Source organism: Camarhynchus parvulus, chromosome 15, assembly GCF_901933205.1.
Source record: "Camarhynchus parvulus chromosome 15, STF_HiC, whole genome shotgun sequence".
In the NCBI taxonomy this organism is placed as follows: Eukaryota; Metazoa; Chordata; class Aves; order Passeriformes; family Thraupidae; genus Camarhynchus; species Camarhynchus parvulus.
The window spans coordinates 10,982,872-11,004,474 of NC_044585.1; the positions used below are offsets into that span (position 1 = coordinate 10,982,872).

The following is a 21,603-nucleotide window of genomic DNA, read 5'->3' on the forward strand; positions in this document are numbered from 1 at the left end:
TCAGAGAGATCCCTGAGCACATGGCCAGTCAGGAATGGTCTCTGCCCTGACCTGCAGTGGCACTGGATGTACCAGCACAGACAGTGCCCTGGCACAGGCCATTTGCCTCACACATTCAGCACAAATGAACTCAGAGAGGGATTATTTATTCTTAAAAGCTCATTTAGGATTTAAGCTCTAAAATCGCTGTGCAAATAGAAGTACATCCTACAGAAGTGCAAGGCACTTCCCCTGGCTCAGCAAAGCCCATGCATAGAGCCTGAGGGTGGAGAACTGTTAATTCCCAGTTTCCTATTTGGTCTGGGAAACCTCCCTCCCAACAGCAGCTCTTTTTAAAGAAACCTTTTAATAAAGGTTTCTTTAATTTTAATAAAACTTGCAAGACTGAAAACAAATGAAAAGTCCTCAGCCTAAACAAAAGCAACCAGAATGCCAGAGCTGCCAATAACAGAATATTAAACTAACATTTTTCAGGTATTTGGCTCACCATTTCTTTCCTCCCCTGCTGACACCACAACTGCTCTCACACTCAGGTACTCCCACAACTCTGACAGTAACAGAGGAGCAAATGCCAGGCTTCAGCCAAGAAACAGGTAATTAAAATCAGCTCTGTTCTTTCAATTTCACTACTATATAAAATGTCAGTTGTGGCAACAGGTTGTAGCAATGCATCAGTAGATGAGTTGTTGCCTGACTGATTTTTTTTTAACTCCTTGTCCTCTCTAAAAATAAACTGCAATGTTCTTGTATGCACAAGGAAGCAGAGACTGGGTATGAACTGCACTAAAAAGTAATTCCCAGCAGCAAGAGAACAGGCAAGTGACCAAGTTGTGAGCCCTGTCCATGCCCAGCTGCGCCTTTGGGGGTTAGGCTGTACACTGGACTATGCTACAAGGTTCTGCTGCAGCCTTTGGGACACTGGTGCTTGATAAAAATAAAGTACAAACAAAATTTGGTACACAAAATAGAACATGAGCACCCCCAAGACAAGCAGACTTGCTGGAGCAAGCAACTTCACTGACTGGGAGTTGAGAGCAAACCATGTCAACTATTAGCAAGAAACAGAAAAATCATTGTTAATGTATTTGTGCTGTCACTGGGCTTTAAGGCACTCAGCACCATCTGTATGGTCACAGACATTTAGGAAATACTCCTGGATTATTTCTTTTCAGTAGTGTATCCATATGCCACTCTGAAATACACCTCCCAAGGCTCCACTTCTAAATTTCAAGATTTTTAGTTAGTGGAAAGATCTCCAACTAGTTCATCTCACTGTTACCCAGCCCATGTGTCAGGGCAGAGAGTGGATCTCACACATTTAATATTTCTTCCATCACTGCAAACTACCCCAACACCTTTGGTGTTCACTGCACAGCCAGCTCTGCCCCAGAACCACTGCACACCTCATCTTCCCTTCCAAACCCAGACTAAAGCCCATCTTTTCCTGTTTCTCATCTGTACATTAACAGTCTGGAGACAAGAGATGAACGTGCTGATGCATCACCAGCACTGACAAAGTGCCCACATGCCTTTGACTAAGAAATCTGTCAACTTAATGTTCATCTCTTCACAGCTCTGTGTGACTCGACAGTTTGCCAAAGGAACAAAACTGTAATAATGTGCACTCAGAATAACAAGAGCAAATGCTTTTCTATAAAAAGACTAAAAGGAACCGTAATCAAGTCTGGTACACTCCTTGCATCTTCAAAGAGCTAATTAAAATTGGAATTAAAACACAAATAGTTTAAAATATTTTCAATTACATTCTTAGAAAATGCTAAACAAGACTAGTACATCAAAAGAAGGAAGTGATTAAGAACCTATTCTTAAAATAATTATTATTTTTAGTTCCCATGGGAGCAAAACACAAGTCCAGCTTGAGGTCATAAGTGAAACGACTTCAACCTCAGTGGAGAGTAATCAGCATGAAGCTGACAACAATATTTAGACACTATTCCAAATTCCAAAGTCAATGGAAAGTCAATTACTTTGAATGGCATGGTGACTGAGAACAGCTGCCTAACTGAAAGCAGTCTTCAGATTTTAAAGCAGCAAAACAACAACAGGGAAAAAACCCAAACAACTGGAGAGACCATCTGGCTGCTCCTGCCAGCTCTGTAACACCACACCAACTCCTACAGCAAATGTGGAGCAACTTCCCAACAGGTGGATGGTCAGCATGCACCTGCAGCACAACCCAGGAGCACAGGCCTGCTCCTGGCCCCCTCTCCAACGCTGCTGCAGCTCTGCAGGGATGCTGCTCCCAACAAGGGGAGCAGGAGAACATCCCAAGGCAGAACTGGGCCCAACAGTGCATGGTACAAGCCAGGACAGCTGCACCCACAGCTTGTGGGAATGCTGGTGCTGCACAGAGGGTGCCCAAGCCAAGCAGCACAGGGAGCCAAGCTCTGGGTGCATCCTGCAGGGGATGCTGCTGCCAGCAGCTCAGCTCATGTAAGCAATGCTGGAAGAAAGGTGACTTTCATGTTCTCCTCACTATCACACACAGATCAAATCAAATGTTGATGGGTGACTTGCACTGCATTCCAGCAGCTCAGCTCAATCTCCCATGTAGAAGTCTCCACCTCCCGAGTCTAAATGTCCCCATCAAGTGATTTGATCACAGCAAACCAGCCAAAAGAGCTTCAGCTCCACAGCCAACAGAGCTGGAAATCCCCTTGGACGCAGCAGCCCCAACGTGCTTTGGAGGATCCTGGGGCTGTCACAGGAGAGGCACCCGAGGCTGCCACTTCCACCTGCGAGTCCTGGGTACACCAGGAGAGGCTGCATTCCATTCCCAAGGTTTTCTACATGCATTTCCCCAGCTCAGGAACTACACCTCAGACAACTGAGATCTAAGTAGGCCAACAGATAACAAGGCACTGATCTCTCACAACTCTCCATTTCTAAAACTCCAGTGAAAGCAGCTGTGTTTTAAAACAAACCTTCAAACATCACAAAATTTGCAGCAAAGTACAAGAAAGAGACATCCACTGTGAGAGTGTGACCTGATTCCCTTCAACGCCTTTGATTTCTAAATTTTTCTTCAATGAACTGAAATGTAATTAGGGAGCAGGTTTGTATTCTACCAGTACCCTGACAGGATCCATTTACAAGCAAAGTTTTGTCTCTAAGAATCTCATTGTTTTGTTCTAGGTTAATAACATTCAGTTAATGATCTCACAGGTAGAGACAGGGCAAAGGTGTGACCCTCTTTCTTAATAGATACACAGGAGATGCCATTCACTGCTGCAAAATTTAAACCAGTAGCCCTCCCTAGCACTGAAACAACATCCAATTAATGAACTCAATGCAAAACTCCCTCCGACATCTGTAGAAGCAGGATCAAGCTCTGAGATGAGATGACTCACGACAGAAGAATCCCCTGTTCTCCTCCCTTAATCAGAGGATTTTAAGATGGACTTCAGTCAGCATAAATCCACATGACACAAGCACCCTCTGGATTTGGGCAGAAAGGGACATTTATCTGCATGCAAACCCAGAAGAAATTTAGGGATTTTTCATTACTTATTAGCATTAAGAAACGCCAGCATTTTATGAAACTGGTTTCTACAAAGAGCACTGAAGGGGCAGAGAAATAGACTTTAAAATATTAACACAAATTCCATATATCCTCCACTTAACAGGTAGTTTAAATACATGTTGATTAAATGGAAACTATATGATATAGCATGGTAGAGCTTATGTGTTTTACACAGCTCAAATGCTTTATTCAGCTGTTTCTGCTTCAACTGGCAGTTCCCCATTTTTTATCTCCTTCAGAAATGCTCACAACAATACCACAGCCTTATGTTTAAATCCTTTTCTAACAGAAAGCAATAGGGAAGACTTTGCCGTCAACATCAGCCTGAAAAATCCCCTTTTCCTATTCAGAAAAATTTAAGTCCATTCTCCACACCATGACGTGTAAAAGTGGCTGAGCAGGAACTGCAGCTGGGAAATGATCCTGGGATTGTAGTGAACTAAAGGCTGCACCAAGTAAGAAGTTTTTAAAATACCCTCTGAGGATGGAATGCAGGATCTCCTGCTTAAAATAGAGTGAATTATATGCCCGTGGCTACAAAGTGTGTGAGTGACACAGGAGAAGTAGGACATGGATTTTTTTGATGTGCTTTGCACATAAATCCCTCATTTCCACCCTCTCATCTTTCACTTTTTTTGATACGCAGGGACAAGGAAAATCTCTGGCCACGTTTGGCTCCCTAGCTCAGGAGTGTGTTGTTTTTTTTAACTCAGTGAGCACCTGGCCAAGATCTATGGTACATGGAATTTAAACACAAACCTCCAAGCACTGTGGTTTAGATTCCACAGGCCTGTGCTGCTGCCCAAATATGTATTCCCAGCAGGCCCAGCAGATGGAAAGCAGCTACTGCATGTCTGCAGGAATCACCTCTAGAAATCACCAGAGTCTCATGCGCTATGGTTGTAAACAAATTAGTTTGTTTTCAAATCTGAATTTTGTCAATTCAGTTTATGGGAAGAAGCTACAGAAATGTCCTTTGCTCTCCTGTTTAGGTAATGGATTCCCCCTGCCCTTGTGCTAAAACAACTCTTTTTTGCCTTATTAGCTCCAGCCTCAAAACCCACTTCCTCTGTTCTTCCCCCCAGTTCCTTCCTGTACACAATCATGAAATTTGTTGAGGTAGGGTAAGAATTTTACTTTAATTACAGGTAATGGCAATGAGGTTCTTAATTTAAGTAGAAGACAAAATTCAGACTTGATAGCACAGTAGCTAAACAGATTAGCTTTTTCAGCAACACAGAAAGGGAACTTTCTGGCTTCTCCCCAGCATTTTTTTTTAAAGGCGTGGTTTTAGTTTGTTTTGTCATCTCCAATCTGTTTTGTTGGGGAGTTGGGCCTGTCAGCTCAGCTCTCCAAGTGCCAAAACTAACAGTATTTCCCCAAACAAAGGTTCATTCAGAGAAACAGATTATATGCATTGTGTGCGAGAGCAAAGGGGCAGGCAAGAGAAACCAAAACATTTCTACATGGTGTGAATGTGTGTAGGACTGGTGTGGAGATCACATTTTAGCATCTCACAATTCCTACCTACAGAATGAATCCCAGCTGCAGCCTGAGGATACTAATCCCAGACAGAGCTCATTTTAAAAGCCAGATGTAGGGCAGGTCATTTTCTTCATTACCTGGATGTTCTATTGCCCACAGACCACAAAGGACAGCAGGGAGCTTCGTGCTCAAGTTAAATTAAACACTTTCAAACAACCAAAATGTCCCCTCACTGTTTGAGTCATCACATTTTAAAAATAATACTTCCATCCTGAAGACAGAGATACTGGACCAGACAAATATTTTTCCTCTGTCATGAGCATTATCTATTAAGAGCTGTTAGAAAAATAAAAATAAAGATCAAATTTAGCCAGTGGCAAACTGGAATTGCAGCACCTGCCAAGAAACATGTTATCTAGACTGCTTTCACACAGGCAGGCTCAGGTATGCACCTCCTGAAATGGAACAGGAAAGTAAAAGGTCAGCTATACGCCTGAAGCAAATACTCCTGCCCCAACAATCCCACAAGAAATGTTGATTTATTTATATTATAAATTCAATGCTATTTTAAGCTTGGAAGTTTAATGTAATTTGCATAAATGAAAGCTTGCAGTGCCTGGGCTCTTGCTCTTACAACCTGGTCTATGTTGGACTCTGGAATGACCAGGCAGGTGCTGCGTCAAGGCAGCCTCCTCAGGGACAGCTGAAAAACTCACATTTTGGGAGCATCATCACACCTACCCTGACAGTTTTTCAAACCACCACCAATGTGTCAATCAGGGAAAGGATCTCTTGCTGCAGTTTTAATCCAACACAACATGGCCAGGGTGAGCTGTGTGCAGGGGGAGGCTGCAGGCAGCTGCGAAGGACCACTGAGAAATGCTTTCACCAGAGGCAGGTTCCATGCAGGTTATGAAAGGGTGACAAGAGCACAGGGCAAACATAAACATCAGTACAAATATCAAGGAGACTTGAAGGCTATGGTGTCCTTCAGCCAGTGGCTATTTAAAGACTCAGAATATTTAGATAGTTTCTCATTTCCAGTCAGAAATCAAAGGATATTTCTAGAAATGTTCCTGCTCTTCAGACACTTGTCCAACAGTGGCTTACTTTAGTACTGAACTGGAACAGCAAGAAAAGAAAAAAGCTGCTTAAGTACTGTCATTAATAAGTCAAACAAAAGGCTGAGAAAATGGGCCTTACCATCACATCTGTCACTGCTGACCCTCCCCAAACCTCTCCCTGAGCCTTGCTGCCTTTAACTTTGTAACTTCATAAATATTAACACTTTATAAAAGGCCACACACTTCCACTATCAAAAATCAGGACCTTCTAAAAGGACTACCAGAAACACCATCATGGAAAAAGAAGCTGACACACAAAACTCACACGGTGCTCTGAGATCCAGGCTCAGAGGCACACCCCACCCCTTTCACTGCCCAAATCTGAAATGCCAGGATGGAAAAGCAGCTGCCCATGGGCACAAAGTGTGTCAGTGGCAAAGCAAGGACAGAACACCAGCCAAGCATATCCCAGCCACACACCCCACATGAGAAATGCCACGAGCAAGGGAAAGCTTTAGCAAGGATCTGATTTACATTTTTCACATCAGATCAGTACATTTGGTTTTATTTCTTTTTTCAATACATTTTGTTCTCCTTGTTTTTGAAGTGCTTCCTATGCTCTCATGCATGGTGCAAAGAAGTGTCACTTTTTAGAGCTGCTTCAATGTAAAGGGAAGTGATCCTACTTATTTTAGTGTCTTGAAATTTTCCACTTCTTCCTAAGACTTGATTTTGGCCACTGGCTTTTCATCAGCCTTCTCAGAATCACAATATTCACTACAAGGAGCTGTTTCCCAACACAGATGATCAGGGACTGACAGGGTTTTGCAGTACAAATCCATTATTCAAAAGGATGGTTGTTGGTGAGGGACCCTCTTGTATGGAGAGCTATAAATGTGTCAGAATCTTTTTGATCATTAAGGTCCCAGCCTAGATTAATGAACTGATCAAGATGTGATGATCTGGGACGTAAAAGATTTTTCACACACGGAGCTTCTGAAAAACCCAAACAAACCCTATCAGCGCGGCAGATCAGCCCAGCTCTCAGAGCAGCACACATACCACAGGAGCCTAGAGCTGTTTACCACGCTGGAGAAACCTGAAACCAGCACTTCTGCCACAGAGGATACTGTAACATTCTCTGAACAACATTACATCCTATAAATACACTGCAAGACTTCAGGGACCTTATTCTGAAAGCGCCTTACAGGTTTGGAAAAGCAGAGATGCTCTCCCAGCTCTCCCCTTGTGATGCAAAGCTTTCATCCCAGCTGTCTGCAGCCAGCTCCCTGCAGCTTGAAAAACACCAGGCTGGTTCCCAAATTCAGTTATTACAGACTCAAGACTGCAACAGCACACACAGCTTATTCAAAGTTTACATAAAAGCTGAACCAGAAGCTACACAAGAGACAGAAGCAGGGTAAAGGCACCATTGTGTTACTACTGAAACCACTCAAAGACCAATCAAAATCCCATAGAAAGATGATGAAGGGAGGAAACTCCTCCAGAACTCACACAGAACAGCCAGGAATGTGGAAAAAAATAAAGTCTCTAAAAGGTCATGCACAACTCACAGGAAAAGTCTCCACTTAGACCTTTCTTGGATCTCTGTGCAAACAAGTGCTCTGGCAATGCTGCACCAAAACCAGCCCTTCAATTCACAGAGAACACCCCACTGCCCTGTGCATGGCCGTGCCATGGGGGCACCACATCTCAAACACCACAGTAAAACTCCCCAGGATCCACCCAACCAAAACCACAGTCCCAGGAAGGCTGAACATTTAGAGAACACAGAGTGGAAAACAAACTTCCACCTGTGGGTCACGAGTCAGACTGGAGCTGTGAAGATCTGTCTGCTGCAGTGCAGGGAGGGCTGTGTGAGTGACCCTTCCTTAATTAACTGGGACACAGGGCTGGCAGGGAAGCAGCTAATAATGTTCATGCCACATAATCCTCACCACACTTTTCCCAGATGGCTCCTGTTGCCTTTCTAGGATTGGACAGGCCAAGGGCAATGCCAGGTTCCCACACACAGATGGAGATATCAACCCTGTCCTTGGTGGCTCCAGTCCTGCTGAATTGTTGGATCTGTTACTTTACAATGATGGTGGTTATGGTAACTATGCACAGCAAAGGGCACTGATGAATGTTTCATAGCAGTTAACTTTCAAAAGCAATATTTAACCTCACTATATGCAGTAAGGGTCAGAAGAAGACCTTGTTTTATTGCATGATACCCTTATAAAGTCATTCCTTTGCTCCCAGTAACCACCATGATTAAATATCAAGCAGCAACGTCGTTCAGAAATTCCCATGCCATTCACCTGTGCACCAGTTAAAAGACATGTCTGGACTGACTTTCAAATACACTGAGATGGTTTAAGTCCCAAAGCAAGTGTTGACTTCACCAGTAAAACATGTGACAGCATCAGCACTTTCACAAATCTTACTACAAGCAAAACAACAACCAAGTCACTAAATGACCCTCACTCAAGTCTTCTTTGAACCAGGTTTTTCCTATGTGCCAAAATCACAAAAAACCAGTCCCAGCCTTCATTATGTAGAGTCCTGTCCTGGGGACACAACAGTCCCTTGGGAAAGCTCATGTGAAAGGTAAATAACACTTTTTACATGTTTATTGCTATGGAGAGAAGCAACCTCTCAAAATTTCCTAGGATCTGTCTTCCTATTTCCAAAAGCCTGTTACATGCACCCAGCCTATAATCACCACATGCCAAGCTTAGACACCAAGCCTACTAATGTGCTAATAAAAACTGCTAATAAAAGTTTTAGTCTCCTTAAGCTCTGCTAAGATTTTTACTAGAGATTTGAGGGTTCTACTTGTACAACTGGATACTAAAAACAGATGGGATCCACGCTGAGTTCCTAAACAACAGCCTTCACAGACCAAAATTTTATTAGAAACAGTAATGAATTAGCTTTTATTGCAGAATTCTATGCATCTACTTGCAGAGCTAAGCTCTGCTCTCCAGTAACATTTGCTGATTTGATAAAGTAAGTAGAATCTTATCCCATGGTTTTCTCCAAGGGTTAACAATTTCACACAGCACGATAGACAGACCAGGATTTAGGAATGCCTCTGGTTCCCATGCAGTTTTGCTGCAGATTACCCTTCCTCACAGGAAGAATGACTCAGATCACAGTGTCACTCCAGTCACAAACATACTGGCTCTGTGCTTGCACAAGACCATGGAATCCCCAGCACCTCCAGGCAGCAGCACAGAACAGGGCTGCTGCCACAGAGAGCAGCCACAGCCACTCACTCTGGCCTTATCTGCAGCCTCCAGAGACCAAAGACTGCCTGGAATTTTCTCCCAGCTGATACTGAAACACTGTGTGGCTACTCCAGCACCTGGCACCTGCTTTGGCAAGGGCTGTAGGAAGCCCCACCCAGGGTGCCACAGGTCCATGCTCAGTCCCAGCAGTGGGTGAGCAGGTGCTTGGGGAAGGGTCACAACAGCACAAGTGTGTCCCCAGGGTGTTCCTGCCAGCTCCCAACAACCAGCCCCTCCCAGCTCTAAAGGAAAATGATATTAGCAAGTATATTAACTCACTCCCTAAAAGTGAACTGAAGAACTACACAGTTTCTCTTTTTGCCCCCCCAGCTGAGTATGTATATTGATTTGGCAGGACTCTGCTTTGAAAGGGAGGGATAATGACATTTTTAGTAGACAACAGCCACTATGGTGACTACTCAACAGCTTGGATGCCCCAGGTTTTGGACAGATTGTTTTGGTTTCCCAAAGCAATTGTTTCACAACCTCTGTTTTAGGCATCAAACATGGTTCCTTATAATTACCTGAAGTGAGTGCAGTTCTCTCCTTGAGGATATTTGTATTCCTGATCAAGTCAGTTCTCCCATCACAACACTTCATTTGAAATAAGCTGACAACACTCAAAGAGCTTCTCTGGCTCTGTAACAGATCTAAATATTTCACAACCATATCCAAATCCCTTGACTTAGTCCTTCCTTTCTAAAAGTTTTATATCCTCTAATTCAGAAATGTAAATTTTGTAGGTTTCCAGGTGGCAAACCTCTCTACAACCCCTACACTCAATTTTCTTTCTCAAAAGCTGTGTTTCAAAGAGCAGAAACAAGTAGTTGATTCCCCTTCACTGCTTCATGCTTTCCCACATCTGGCACATCACCAGCACATTTTCCATCCAAGTTCCCTCAGCCTCCATCCTGTCAGGAACAGATGTTTACCAAGCAAACAGAAATTTGGACTAAGCTGTGCAGATAGCAATGTGCAGGAGTTTATACAGGGAATGGTGATACATTCTCTGGACACGGTACAGGACCAGCAAACACGAGAAGCAGGGAATGAACATGCAGACCATTGAGTGCTGCTCACAGGAGAGCACAACTCAGAGCCCTCCCTGAATCCACAGCTTAGCAGGACCAGGACTCTGCTGTGCTGCCTCTCACTCAAATACTGGGAGTTCTCCTGATGCTGTAAATACTGTTAACAGAGCTTGACTAGCCATGGCTAAGTTTACTCAGACTACAGCTTCAATGTAAATATACAGAAATTCATCAGGATGAGCAGAGAGTGACCATCCAAGAACAAAACAAATGATATCATTCTTTGCTCTGGGAAACGTGGCAGCAGATAATGCCCATATCCAATGACTGGCAGATCAGAAATGCAACAAGATCTTCCACTGGCCTCTTCCAGTTTGGTACTAACACTTCTTCTCTAACAGCTGCCAGACCCACAAGCTCAGGTATTTCCTTTTTACCTTTAAGTTTTCCTTTTTATGTGCATGTCTTTCCTTGTTTACAGTGATCACTTCTGCCTCCAAAGTAAGGGCTTTTATCACTGAATCAAGTGTCACACCACAGCACCAAAAGCAAAAAGCTGCATGATAAAAAGATAGTAAAGAGTAATCATGGACTTCAAAGAGGAATTACAAAGACATGAAAAGTTCTTCCACAATTGCTGCTCCATTTGGTCTCTCCCTCTTTGTGAATGGTGTGGACAGTGAGAACAAACTAGACTTAAGAGCAGCCTAAAATCTGGATGTAAGATGCAGCATGAAGAGCTGAGCAGAAGAGCCTGTGATGGCTCACATTCACATCAACATACTGAGTTATTTTTAGGTCTATTGTGAAACCCCACATTCCAGCTGCTCCAAAGATACACCAGCACTACCACAGAGGCCTGGGCTCTGCATCATCACTCTGGCAGGCTGGAGTGAGTCTAACCCTTGCCCTACATAAGAATTTTGGTGCCAAGGCAACCAAGTCCCTGGCACAGATAGGACAATGTGGACAAGAAGTGTTTTGGACAAGTTCACATGGGCTGGAGAAGGGTCTGGCTGCTGGATACAGAAGTCACTGAGTTGCTGCAGCCTGGCCAGAGGTCTCCCAGCCAGGCTGGCCAAGGCCACTTCAGCCATGGTGTCCTTGAACTGCTGCAGGCAGAGCACCCATTACTATGGGACCTTGAGGGAAGGGAGAGTAAACAAAGCAGCAGAGGGAAAGGAGGCCAGGATTTCGTGTAAAACACCCCATGCTGCAGAATTCTGAAAACAATCAACTTGACAGATTCCAGAAGCAAACCTCTTCTGTGCCTCTGCAATGTTTGCTTGAATCCTGTTATGCAGACAAGTCTCTCATAAAGAACAACCCTGCTGACCTCTGAGGACTAACAGCCTCCACTGGAAGGATCAGTGAACAAAAAAGGCCTCATCCTGCTCACTTGTGCTCCTGCAGATCTGTTCTAGGCAGCAGCACAAGCTACAGCACAAACTCCTCAGAATGAAACACTTGCACACCTTTGTTCCTTTGCTCCCTCTGCCTGGCAGGACACAGGACCAAGGTCCTGCACTCACCACAGGATTCTAATGGCACTAAAGGCTCTGGTGTTCACACAAGCTCTCAGCACAGACACTTTGAGGACCCACATCAGCAGGACTCTCTCAATACCAGGGCAGATGCAGTGCAGGACAAAGCCAGGAGGAGCAAACACCCCACAAAGAAGTTCAGGCCAGGTCACACTTGCCAACTGCCACCTTCCCCCTAGATCTGCAAAACCCAAGTACAAACAAGGCAGCTCCTATCTCACTTCCAAAACAAGTACCAGCAGTCCTCTTTCTCAAGAATGGCAAAAGGTTATCTGGATCTTCTCTCCACCCCCTCAGTCACCCTTAAGGCTCCACTCTTCAATTCTTAATTCACAAACCAGCCCTAGGACAAGTAAGCCCCACCCAAAACCAGCAAAGACAAGACCACCCCTGATCTCCTGAGATGGAAGAAGCCCTTTCAAGCTCACACAGGAACAAAACTGTAACAAGCATCAGACTTCTGTGCTTGAGTAAGGACAACTTTTCATGAACTAAGGGTCATCTCTCAACCATTCTTCCTTGCTCCTTCAGCTGAAAGCAGCCTCAGCTCTTATTTCTGCCCTGAACTGTCCCCCCAAAATTCTGCTCTTTGTTCCTTGAATCACTGGGAAAATGCATAAGGAAATAATGTTAATCTGCAATGAAACAGAAGCACAAACATTACATACTCTACCCATAAAGATATTCTCTGCTTGCTCTGGAGTGGTGTAACTGAGCAATAAAGATATCCCCAGAAATCTAGAAATCTCCCACTATAATTAAAAATATAGAATTTATCTCTGTATGTAGGAAGACCTTAACACACATAAAAAATACAGTAAGAAAAGGCATTAAATACACCAAAAGGGTTGTATCCATTGCTTCCTTGCACTACACCATCAGCTAAACTAGAAGTAGAGACACTAAAAGGTCTCTAACTGTGCATTACTGCTGTAGATAATGTGCTGCAAACACAAAACCAAGGATAAAAAGCTCTCAAACAAGTTATTAAAATTTAACAAGTCATTTAAATTTTTCGGTGCTTTTCAGGAAAAGTGATCAATTCATTAAGCAGCAATGCTTAGCTATTTAAACAGCTGAACCCTTTCCTCACACCACAGTACATCACCAACTGTGTCATGGCTAAGGGTTATCTGTAGGTCAGGAGTATTCTGGCCAAAACACACTGACATATCACTAATTGAAGTGAATCAGATTCTTTCACTAATACCCTGCTACAGGATAATCCCAGCAGTGCCCTGCAAGCCCTTTCCATCTGGCATGTCACCTTTTCTCTTACAGTCCCAAAGGTGACAAAGCAGCCCTGAGAACAACTCCTGACACTGGGCTTTGTACCTTCATAGACCTTGCAAGTGGCCATGGTGTGGATAACCAGCCAAGGGAAGGAATCTTTTCTCTGGGCCCAGATGGCTCCTATGCTCCTTTCCAATCCCATTTTCTATTATCCACTGATGTCAACTAACAACACTGATCTTTCACAAAGGTAACTGCTGCTGAGCTTGCTCTTAAGCAGCACTCAAGAGGTTCCATATCTTAAGGCACAAAGTGAAATCTGCTTAACAGAGAGGGAGCAGGCAATTCCCCTACACAGAACGGAGGGAGCAGGCAATTCCCCTGCAGCCATTCACACTACACAGAATGACCAAGGTGTCACATCCTTCATAGCTTTTCTAAGGCACATGTCAGTAAGCTGCACATCCTCTTCATCATCTCCTCCTAAATCTTTCTTCCATTTGTCCTTTATTAAGTTTGTATCTGAGGTGTGATCTTTCATAGGTCTTCCTTTAAGACTCCTATGTCAGCTCACTTATAAATTTCATGCCTTTGCTTCCCTCTTTCTGAAAGGCCAGCACACACATCTGGGGCTCTGAAGTGCTGAGACTGTTTTGGTCATTTCAGAATGGAGAAAGGGAGGAAAAAGCAGTAACTGGTTTATCTAAGATCAACAGCCAAGAAACCAAGGGTCAGTGAAGAGCTTTGAGCTTGTGTGTCACAAAGTAAATAAGCTGTGGCAAACGCACACCAGAACATTTTCAATGGCAATGGCTGCTTTACTCACCAAGGGATGGCTGCATTAATTCTGTCAGGAGTGACACCAAGTCAGCATGCTTTATGTTCAAAAACAACCAAAAATTACCTTCCAAGTCCCATTTGAGCAAACAAACAGAAATCATTTGAAAAGACCGTGTTCAGAATTTTTGTTCTGGTTAGAAGCAATTTCTGAAGAACCTTGCTTTTCCTAACCCTATTTTTCAAGCCTTCCTGCTTCAGAAACAGTGATAATAATGTAACTCTAACTTGCACTAAAAACAATCAGATTCAGGTTTTTCCATCACTGTCTGAAACACAAAGAACCAACTCTATTTTCTTTGGAGGCAACTGAAACAAGTACTTTTCCTAATCATCTTCATGATTGTTTCATGGACATGTTAAAGGTTTCCTTTCCAGAGCGAAAGGAAAATTGTATGAAAGCTGTAAAATATTTCTATAGCCATCAAAGAGTTTACAAAGCTTGTCTTTTTCCGCAGAAGTAGCTTAGAAGTTTTGTCTTTAAAGAACTTCTTGTGCCAATGATATTAAGATATCAAAGGACAGATGAAGGAAACTGTAAATGCAATTAATTTCTGCATACAAAGAAAGGAAGTTGCAAGCATATAGCCTGTAGTTAATTAAAAATAAAATACTAGATTAAACCCAAACTGGTCCAGGTTTCTCAGATGATAAGGTTTTTTGTTGTTGTTGTTGCTCTGTTTTAAAAAGAGAGCCCTTTCTGTCCAACAGCAAAAGGCAGCAGGGCAGCATGAGAAGAGCCAAAACAGGAATTCCAGATCTCCTGCCCCATCTCACTGCTCCATCATCCATGACTTCCACATCTGGGTCCATCCAGCTCATTCTCCCCTTCATCAGGCACACCTTCAAGTGCTTCCTATCTAACTCTCCTATCACAGATCAAAGCATGGGGAATAAACACTGGACTCCTCCAACTCCAGCCACACCTTCCATTGTCCACCCTTACTTTCTATATATTCTCCCCTTTCATTCCTATTTCTCCTGCCCTGAACAGCATTACACTGACATCCTCCTTTCTCCACAACTCATGATCATTTACCTCTGTCCTTTTATTCAAATCTCAGCTAAGTACAACTCCAACCTCTTTTCTTCCTCACAATCCCCACCACGATTAGAGACTTCCCCTTCCTTGCTGTCACTCCATCCACCCCTGCTGCTGGGTGTTTCCTCACTCACAGGGTTCAGTGAGTTTGTAACCCGGGCTCAAACCCACCCAGTCAGCTGAGATATCCTTTGTATGACTTGAACTTTGCAGTATCTCATTTTTTCTTTCCTGTTTCCATCCCCGTGGCCTCTGTCAACACCACACAGCTCTTTGTGTGGCTTTATCTTGGCCCTTCTAATTCACTCAATGCACTCCTCAAAGAGCCTCTTAATTTCACTCCAGATCTCAGTGAGCTTCCAGCCTCATTCCTTGCCCTTTAACTCCTCCTGCTTTACAGCAGATCTCTGAGTGCTGTTATTAGGGGAAAAATTCCACCCACCCATTACAACTTAAAGAGTTCACTCTCTCCTTCAAGCCTGTCAAAATGCCTCTGACATCCCAGAAATGCCCAGCCTTCAGCTCAAAATGGCTACAAAGCTCCCTTTATTCCTCCCCACCCCTTCCCAGCTTGCAGCATCACTAGATACCCTTTTCCTTTTGTTTGATTAAGACTAATCATAGCTTAAGGACACACAGTCAGATAAGCAGCTGCTCAAGTGACTGAATATCAACTCTGCTTTCCAAAAGAATGGAAATTTTTTTCCCCCACATGGGAAAGTAACAAACAAGAATGGTTCAGTGACCTACTAAAGGGGTGTGTGGAAAAACATGAGTAAAGCCAAGACCTGAAATTTGGGTCTCTTGGCTTTAATTCCTCTTGCCACTCAGCAGAAAGAAATAAAAACAGGTAAGGGGGGGAGAACTGAAAATCAACATATTAATTTCTGTTGCCATTCAAAGCACATCATAATCATGAGCAAAAAATCTTCACTAAAAATAATGCCAAATCTCAAAGTTCACCCACATTTTTTTCAGATCATGCAAAAGTTCTTGAGAACTGGCAGTCTGAGGACAAACTAGCTCCCTCTTCCCTATTTCAGCAATCCATCAAAAATGATGATTACAAAATCCATGTTGTATTTAAGCCAGAAAATAACATCTGTTTACTGAGTAAAAACACAAGATGAGAACAACAACAAAACAAGTAGATTAAATGGCAGATCAAAAGATGACAACAATGTGCTTTTTTTAATGAAAAAGGCGACTACTGTGCCCCACACCTCTATAGCAACACCCTGCCCAACCAGGTCCATAGAAACCAGTCTGCAGGGACACCAAAATAACCAGGAGCAAAACAAACAAAATTGTCCCTGTATCTACACCTCTGTCCACAGAATTTGTCTGCTCTTCCTGTAGTCATTTGTAGCCCTGAAGACAGCAAAACCTTAATCTGAACCAAGGCCTCCTCACACTAGCACTACTAAATGTTTACTTTGGCAAAGAAATGCATCTTGGAGACAAGAACAGCTCAGCCACCTTTCTGCAAACTGTCCTGAGGTTCAAGGTTGTCAAGGTGGAATTTCAAAGTGCATCTTACACAGAGCTTAAAAGCTTGTGACTATATCAAGCATTTGACATAAGCAGAGTAAGAGGCTCAGTACCGATGTCCTGATTCATACTGCACCCTGAATACAGCATCCTTGCTTTGCAGGGACCCTTACTATGGTTAAAAAAATACTTGGAACAGCAACTCTGCTCAAGTTTGGCTAAATTCAGAGGTGAATATAGGTGTTTTTATCAGAGTAGCTTCTACAAGCAGCATGTGAAATATGTAGCTGAAACTGTGGAGGTTTTTAATCTCCAAGTGCTACCAGCAGTGCTGAGAACTTCCCCAAACACTGCACTGACAAAGAATGTGTGCCAAAGGCGCTCTGGAAACAAGCTGACCCCTCACGTCAGTCCACTGAGGAAGGGAATATTTTTGGCTTCCATCTACATGAAGTGAAGGAGTCATATTGCTAAAGAGGAGAGACGAAATCTAGAAATGACCTGGCAAGCTGTTCACAAGGCAGTTTTTGTCCCAGTTCCCAGACCCCACTCTCCTGCCCTGTGCAGCTTCAGCAAGCAGATCCAGAGGGTTTTGGACAAGGATCTCATGGCAACCTTAACACTCTTACCTCAAGTACAACACCTGGCATGTTCCTTAAGCTCTTAATAAGAGGTGAGAGAACTCTGAGGCTACTTAAGAATAAATGAGACCACAAAGTCATCTTCATCTACCCTAGCATGGCCTGTTCTAAGAAAAGCAATGACTGTCATAAAAACATACAATAGTTTAAAAAGAACACCACCCAGTGTGAGTATTACCATTAATCCTAACAAAGAGAAAAAATTCTTCTGTCTCAATCTGAGGGGGGAAAACCCTCATGATAGGCTGCTGTTGAAACATTTCTGAATACAGTTGAGCTTGGGGAAGTTATTTCTGGGTAATGTAATTATTTGGATAATGGTAAAGTTATTAGAGGGCTTTACTAAATTAAATATCAAGATGACATAACATTTTACTTAATTCTGTGTATTGTAGGTCATGTACCCAGGAGCAGTTTCTCATTAGAATGAGCAGAGTCAAAGGTCTTTCTCATTTTGAGAAGAACATTTTTTAAGATCTTTTTGCCTGCCTGCAACAAGTCAATTCTAGCTACCTACACGTCAAGGTCTGCAAGGTCACATTGGTTTAAAGAGCTGAGATGAAGGGGCTAAAAGGGGAAAACCTTTTTACCTCTTTTACCTCTGTCAGTGTGGTACAGCTCCCACAATCAATCTCATGAGAAAAACAGGCTACACTTAGATAAAGTACAGCCCGCGTGACACCTGTTGTAAACCCCAGTGTTTATAAGTTACTTATTATTTTAAAAATTTGGTTTAATCTGCTCACTGTACAGGGGAGTATGCTATAGGCATGTTTTCCCCTCTGGAATGGCGTATCTGAAATGAGACTTTTCAAGCTGTGCAACTGGATACGTGACTGAAACAGCTGTGATGAAAATTAGGATCGTGTTGGTTTGTACTGCTCAAAGGCACAAGGGAATCGCTTCCCTGGTGTTCAGAAATAACTTTTTTTATCATAAAACGTTTGGCTGTTAACAGCACAAACACAAACTCAAAAAAAAATTTACAGCACAACTAGAAGAGCCCAGGTTTATGGGCTATGGATCACGAATCTGTGATCCAGCATAAATTTGGTCACTTCCAAACAAACCACCCGAGGTAATGACCCAGGTAATGACTGAGGTAATCTAGAAAAGCTTTGCTTTCTAGTCCATCCACCAAGCTAATGAGTACCACACGTTATACTGCTTCTCTTTAAAACTTTAAACACTGAAATACCAGCAATGAGTGTCATGTGTAAATAAATATTACACAGAGAGCTCTGTTACAGCAGCTTCCTTGGGTTTGTGTTTAACAGGGCTGCATCCCCCAGCTCTGCAGGCAGCTCATGCCCCCAAAAAGCAAAACTCACACATCTTCACCTTCCTGTGTTACAGTTTTTGCTGTTGGTTTCCACAGCCCCAGTTCTTTTCTAGAGTGAATTTCTACCAGCAAAGGCAGCATGGAAAACATTAACATGGAATCTGTGTGTTTTGTCAGCGCTGGATCTGACAGGCAATAACGAGAAAGGTACAGCTGAGGCAACAGCCACAAAAACATCCCCATAAACCAACCAAGAAAAAATCCAACCTGAGGACAGAGAGAAATACAACCTAAAGGCTCAATCATTTGTTAAAAAGACATTTCCCATTTCACAGCCACGTTCAACACATCAAATCAGATTTTCCAGAATTACTTCAATCCTTTTTAGACCCACGTTTACAATTGGTTTGTCTGGCAGATTTAAAAATTTTATCCCAAAGCTGCTGAGTAAGCAGGCTGGATCTGGGCAGGATGCTGCAGGGCTGCAACTCAGCAAACCCTAAGGTGCCCAAGGACAGAAGCATTAAGAATGTGCTTTTCTTTGGCAGCCTCTAAGAAGATATTTTCTGCACCTTGCCTCATGCTACCACCAGCAGGCAGGATAAAATTATTTCTTCTGTAATAAATTTGGTGCTCAACTAATTCACCTACATCAGAGTTCAGTACTGTCAATCAGTGTAACAGAATTATTCCTTTACACCGGGTGTGATCCTCAGCTTCAAAATCCCAATGACATACTAGTGGAAGCACAAAATAAAACAAAGGTGATAGAGGCCGAGGAGCACATGCACAGTCCAGTTCTGTCCTTCATAATCCCTGCAGCTCCTTTGCAAGTTCCTCCCAGCTTATACAATAAAAGGTTTACTTTTTTTTTTTTTTTTTGTAAGTGCAAAGTACTTAGATCCACTGTTGCACACACCTTATCTGAGGTTCAGTCTCTTGCCAGTAGCTAATAACGTTCTTGGCCAATATTATCAAAATTTCAATATTACTTACAACTTCAAGCTACTGTACAGAACAGATAGTTCTATTGTTTCCTCTTCACTGAGCAATACTTAAATAGATTAATCTGGGGTGGGCAAAGCTAATTTTCTTTTAGCAAGCTAAGGTGGTTCCTACAGATGAAAATAAATATTTCTGTTGATATGCCAAGAGGCATTTTCCATCAAGCCTTTTAATCAACTTCCAAAATGCGCTCAGCAGAGAACATCAGATTGGATCCGGTTTCTGCTATATCACACGGAACAAAAGGCTGAGCAGACACACATCTTTCCAAAACACTTCTACTCCACAGCTCTGCCTCCATTTTGGATGACAGACAAAGGGGATAAATGGGAATATAACGCCTTAGTGAAGGGATGAAAAGCACAACCAAAGTCAGAGCAAAAGGTGCAGATAAACCCAGGAAGTGCTGCTGCCAGCTGCAGCCAGCACAGGAACAAAGGAAACAGCGACAGAGCCCGCTTGCTTGACTTTGTTATAAAAATAAAATTTGGGGAGGGGAAAATTGGCCGGGTTTCACATCGAGCGGGGCACTTTGCCCTTTAAAGGTTTCTGTTTAGCACTAGAGGCTTCCACTCGCTCCCAGCCTGGCCGCGGGATGCTGAGGGCTTCCAGCGGCACCAGCAGCCGGCGGGGCGAGCGGGACCCCAGCCCTCAGCCCTCATGGCGGGGGGGGCAGCGACACCCCCGGCTCGCCCCCAACCACGGGCCCCGGCCCTCGGGGAAGGGCCCGCCGGGACCCCCAAGTTCGCTGAACACAAAAGCGGCACCGAACCCCAGCGTTATGGGCCGGGGGGTCCCTGCTCGGCTGCGACCCCGCCCCTCACACGGTCCCGCTCCCCGGCGCGGTCCCCCCGCCCGGCCCGGCCGGGGCTGTCCCCGCGGCCGGGACTCGCCGCCGGGGCCGCTCGGTACCTGTAGGCCAGGGACATGCACTCGAACAGCTTCGTGAGGGACGCGTCGATGCTGAGGCGGCCGCCGGCGCCGCCGCCGCCGCGGGCCGCCCCGAACTGGTAGGTCTGGCAGGTCTGCTCGTTGACCGTGTCGAAGTCGTAGCCCTTCTTGGGCGGGTGCTCGCTGTGAGGCGACGAGACCATGAAGTGCCCCGAGTGGATGATCTGCGGGCCCGGGGGCTGCCCCCGCCGCGGCCCGCACCGCCGCCCCCCGCCCGGCGACGCTCCGCCATCGTCCGTGTCCGACGAGTCCTCGTCGGGCTCCGTGCGGGGGGACAGCGGCCCCGCCGCCCCGAGCAGCCGCGCCGGCCGCATGAACACGTCGGCGGCCATGGCCCCGCTGCTGCCGCCGCGGCCGAGCCCGCGCCCGCTCTGCGCCGCCACCGCCCCGCTCCGCCCCGCGCCGGCCCCCGCCGCGCTTAAAGGCGACGGAGCGGCTCTGTGCTAGTAATGTCCCCACATCTCCTGAGGATGGCTGTAAGTGATTCAGCGGGGACTTCCACCCAGCAGAACAATTTTTTTTTTTTTTAACCAAACTAAACTACGAAATGTTCCGCCTCAACACGAGGAACAGCTCCTTTACATTGAGGGTGGCAGAGCTCTGGAACTGCCCAGGGGGGCCGTGGATTGTCCCTATCTAAAGATATTCCAAACACACCTGGATGTGTTCCTGTGTCACCTGCTCCAGGTGACCCTGCCTGGTTGGACTGAGTGATCTCCCCTTCCAGCCCTAACGATTATGGAAAACATTCCTAAACTTTAGGGACTGTGAAGTACACCAGATGTAGAGGACAGCCCAGAAATGGCTGAAGAATGTTGAGGGAACAATTGTGCTAGAAATACTTCAATTGTCATTAATACACTAAACTGCTTGTAATTTTCCAGAAGCAGTCTGCAAGAAGCAAGGGCAGCCAGAGAAGCTGGAGACCTGCAGAGTCACAGAGAGGTCAGGACATGGAGCTTCTCTGCCAGGCTGGTGGCTCACACCTAACTCACTACTTGCTCAGTGGCACATAAAAGGAACCACAGTTGTTCCAGTAGAGGTAAAAGTCCTTCTCAAAAGCATAAAGGAAGCAATGGGTCCTGTAGGTTAACATAAAAGCATAGCAACAGGGCCGGTGTGGGGAGAGAGCATCATCCTACAGCACAAAACCCCAT

The 21,603-nt window shown here is 44.5% G+C and overlaps 1 protein-coding gene across 2 annotated transcripts in view; it reads right to left on the bottom strand.

Annotated features, from left to right (window-relative positions):
* The window catches only part of MLXIP (MLX interacting protein), a 43,113-nt gene extending 22,313 nt beyond the window's left edge, over window positions 1-20,800 (bottom strand). For both annotated transcript variants that reach the window (XM_030958643.1, XM_030958642.1), the window contains exon 1: window positions 20,408-20,800. In XM_030958643.1, the coding sequence (XP_030814503.1) occupies window positions 20,408-20,778 (371 nt within the window). In that variant the 5' untranslated portion in view covers window positions 20,779-20,800. The remainder of the gene's footprint in view (window positions 1-20,407) is intronic.
* Between the last annotated feature and the right edge of the window lie 803 nt (window positions 20,801-21,603).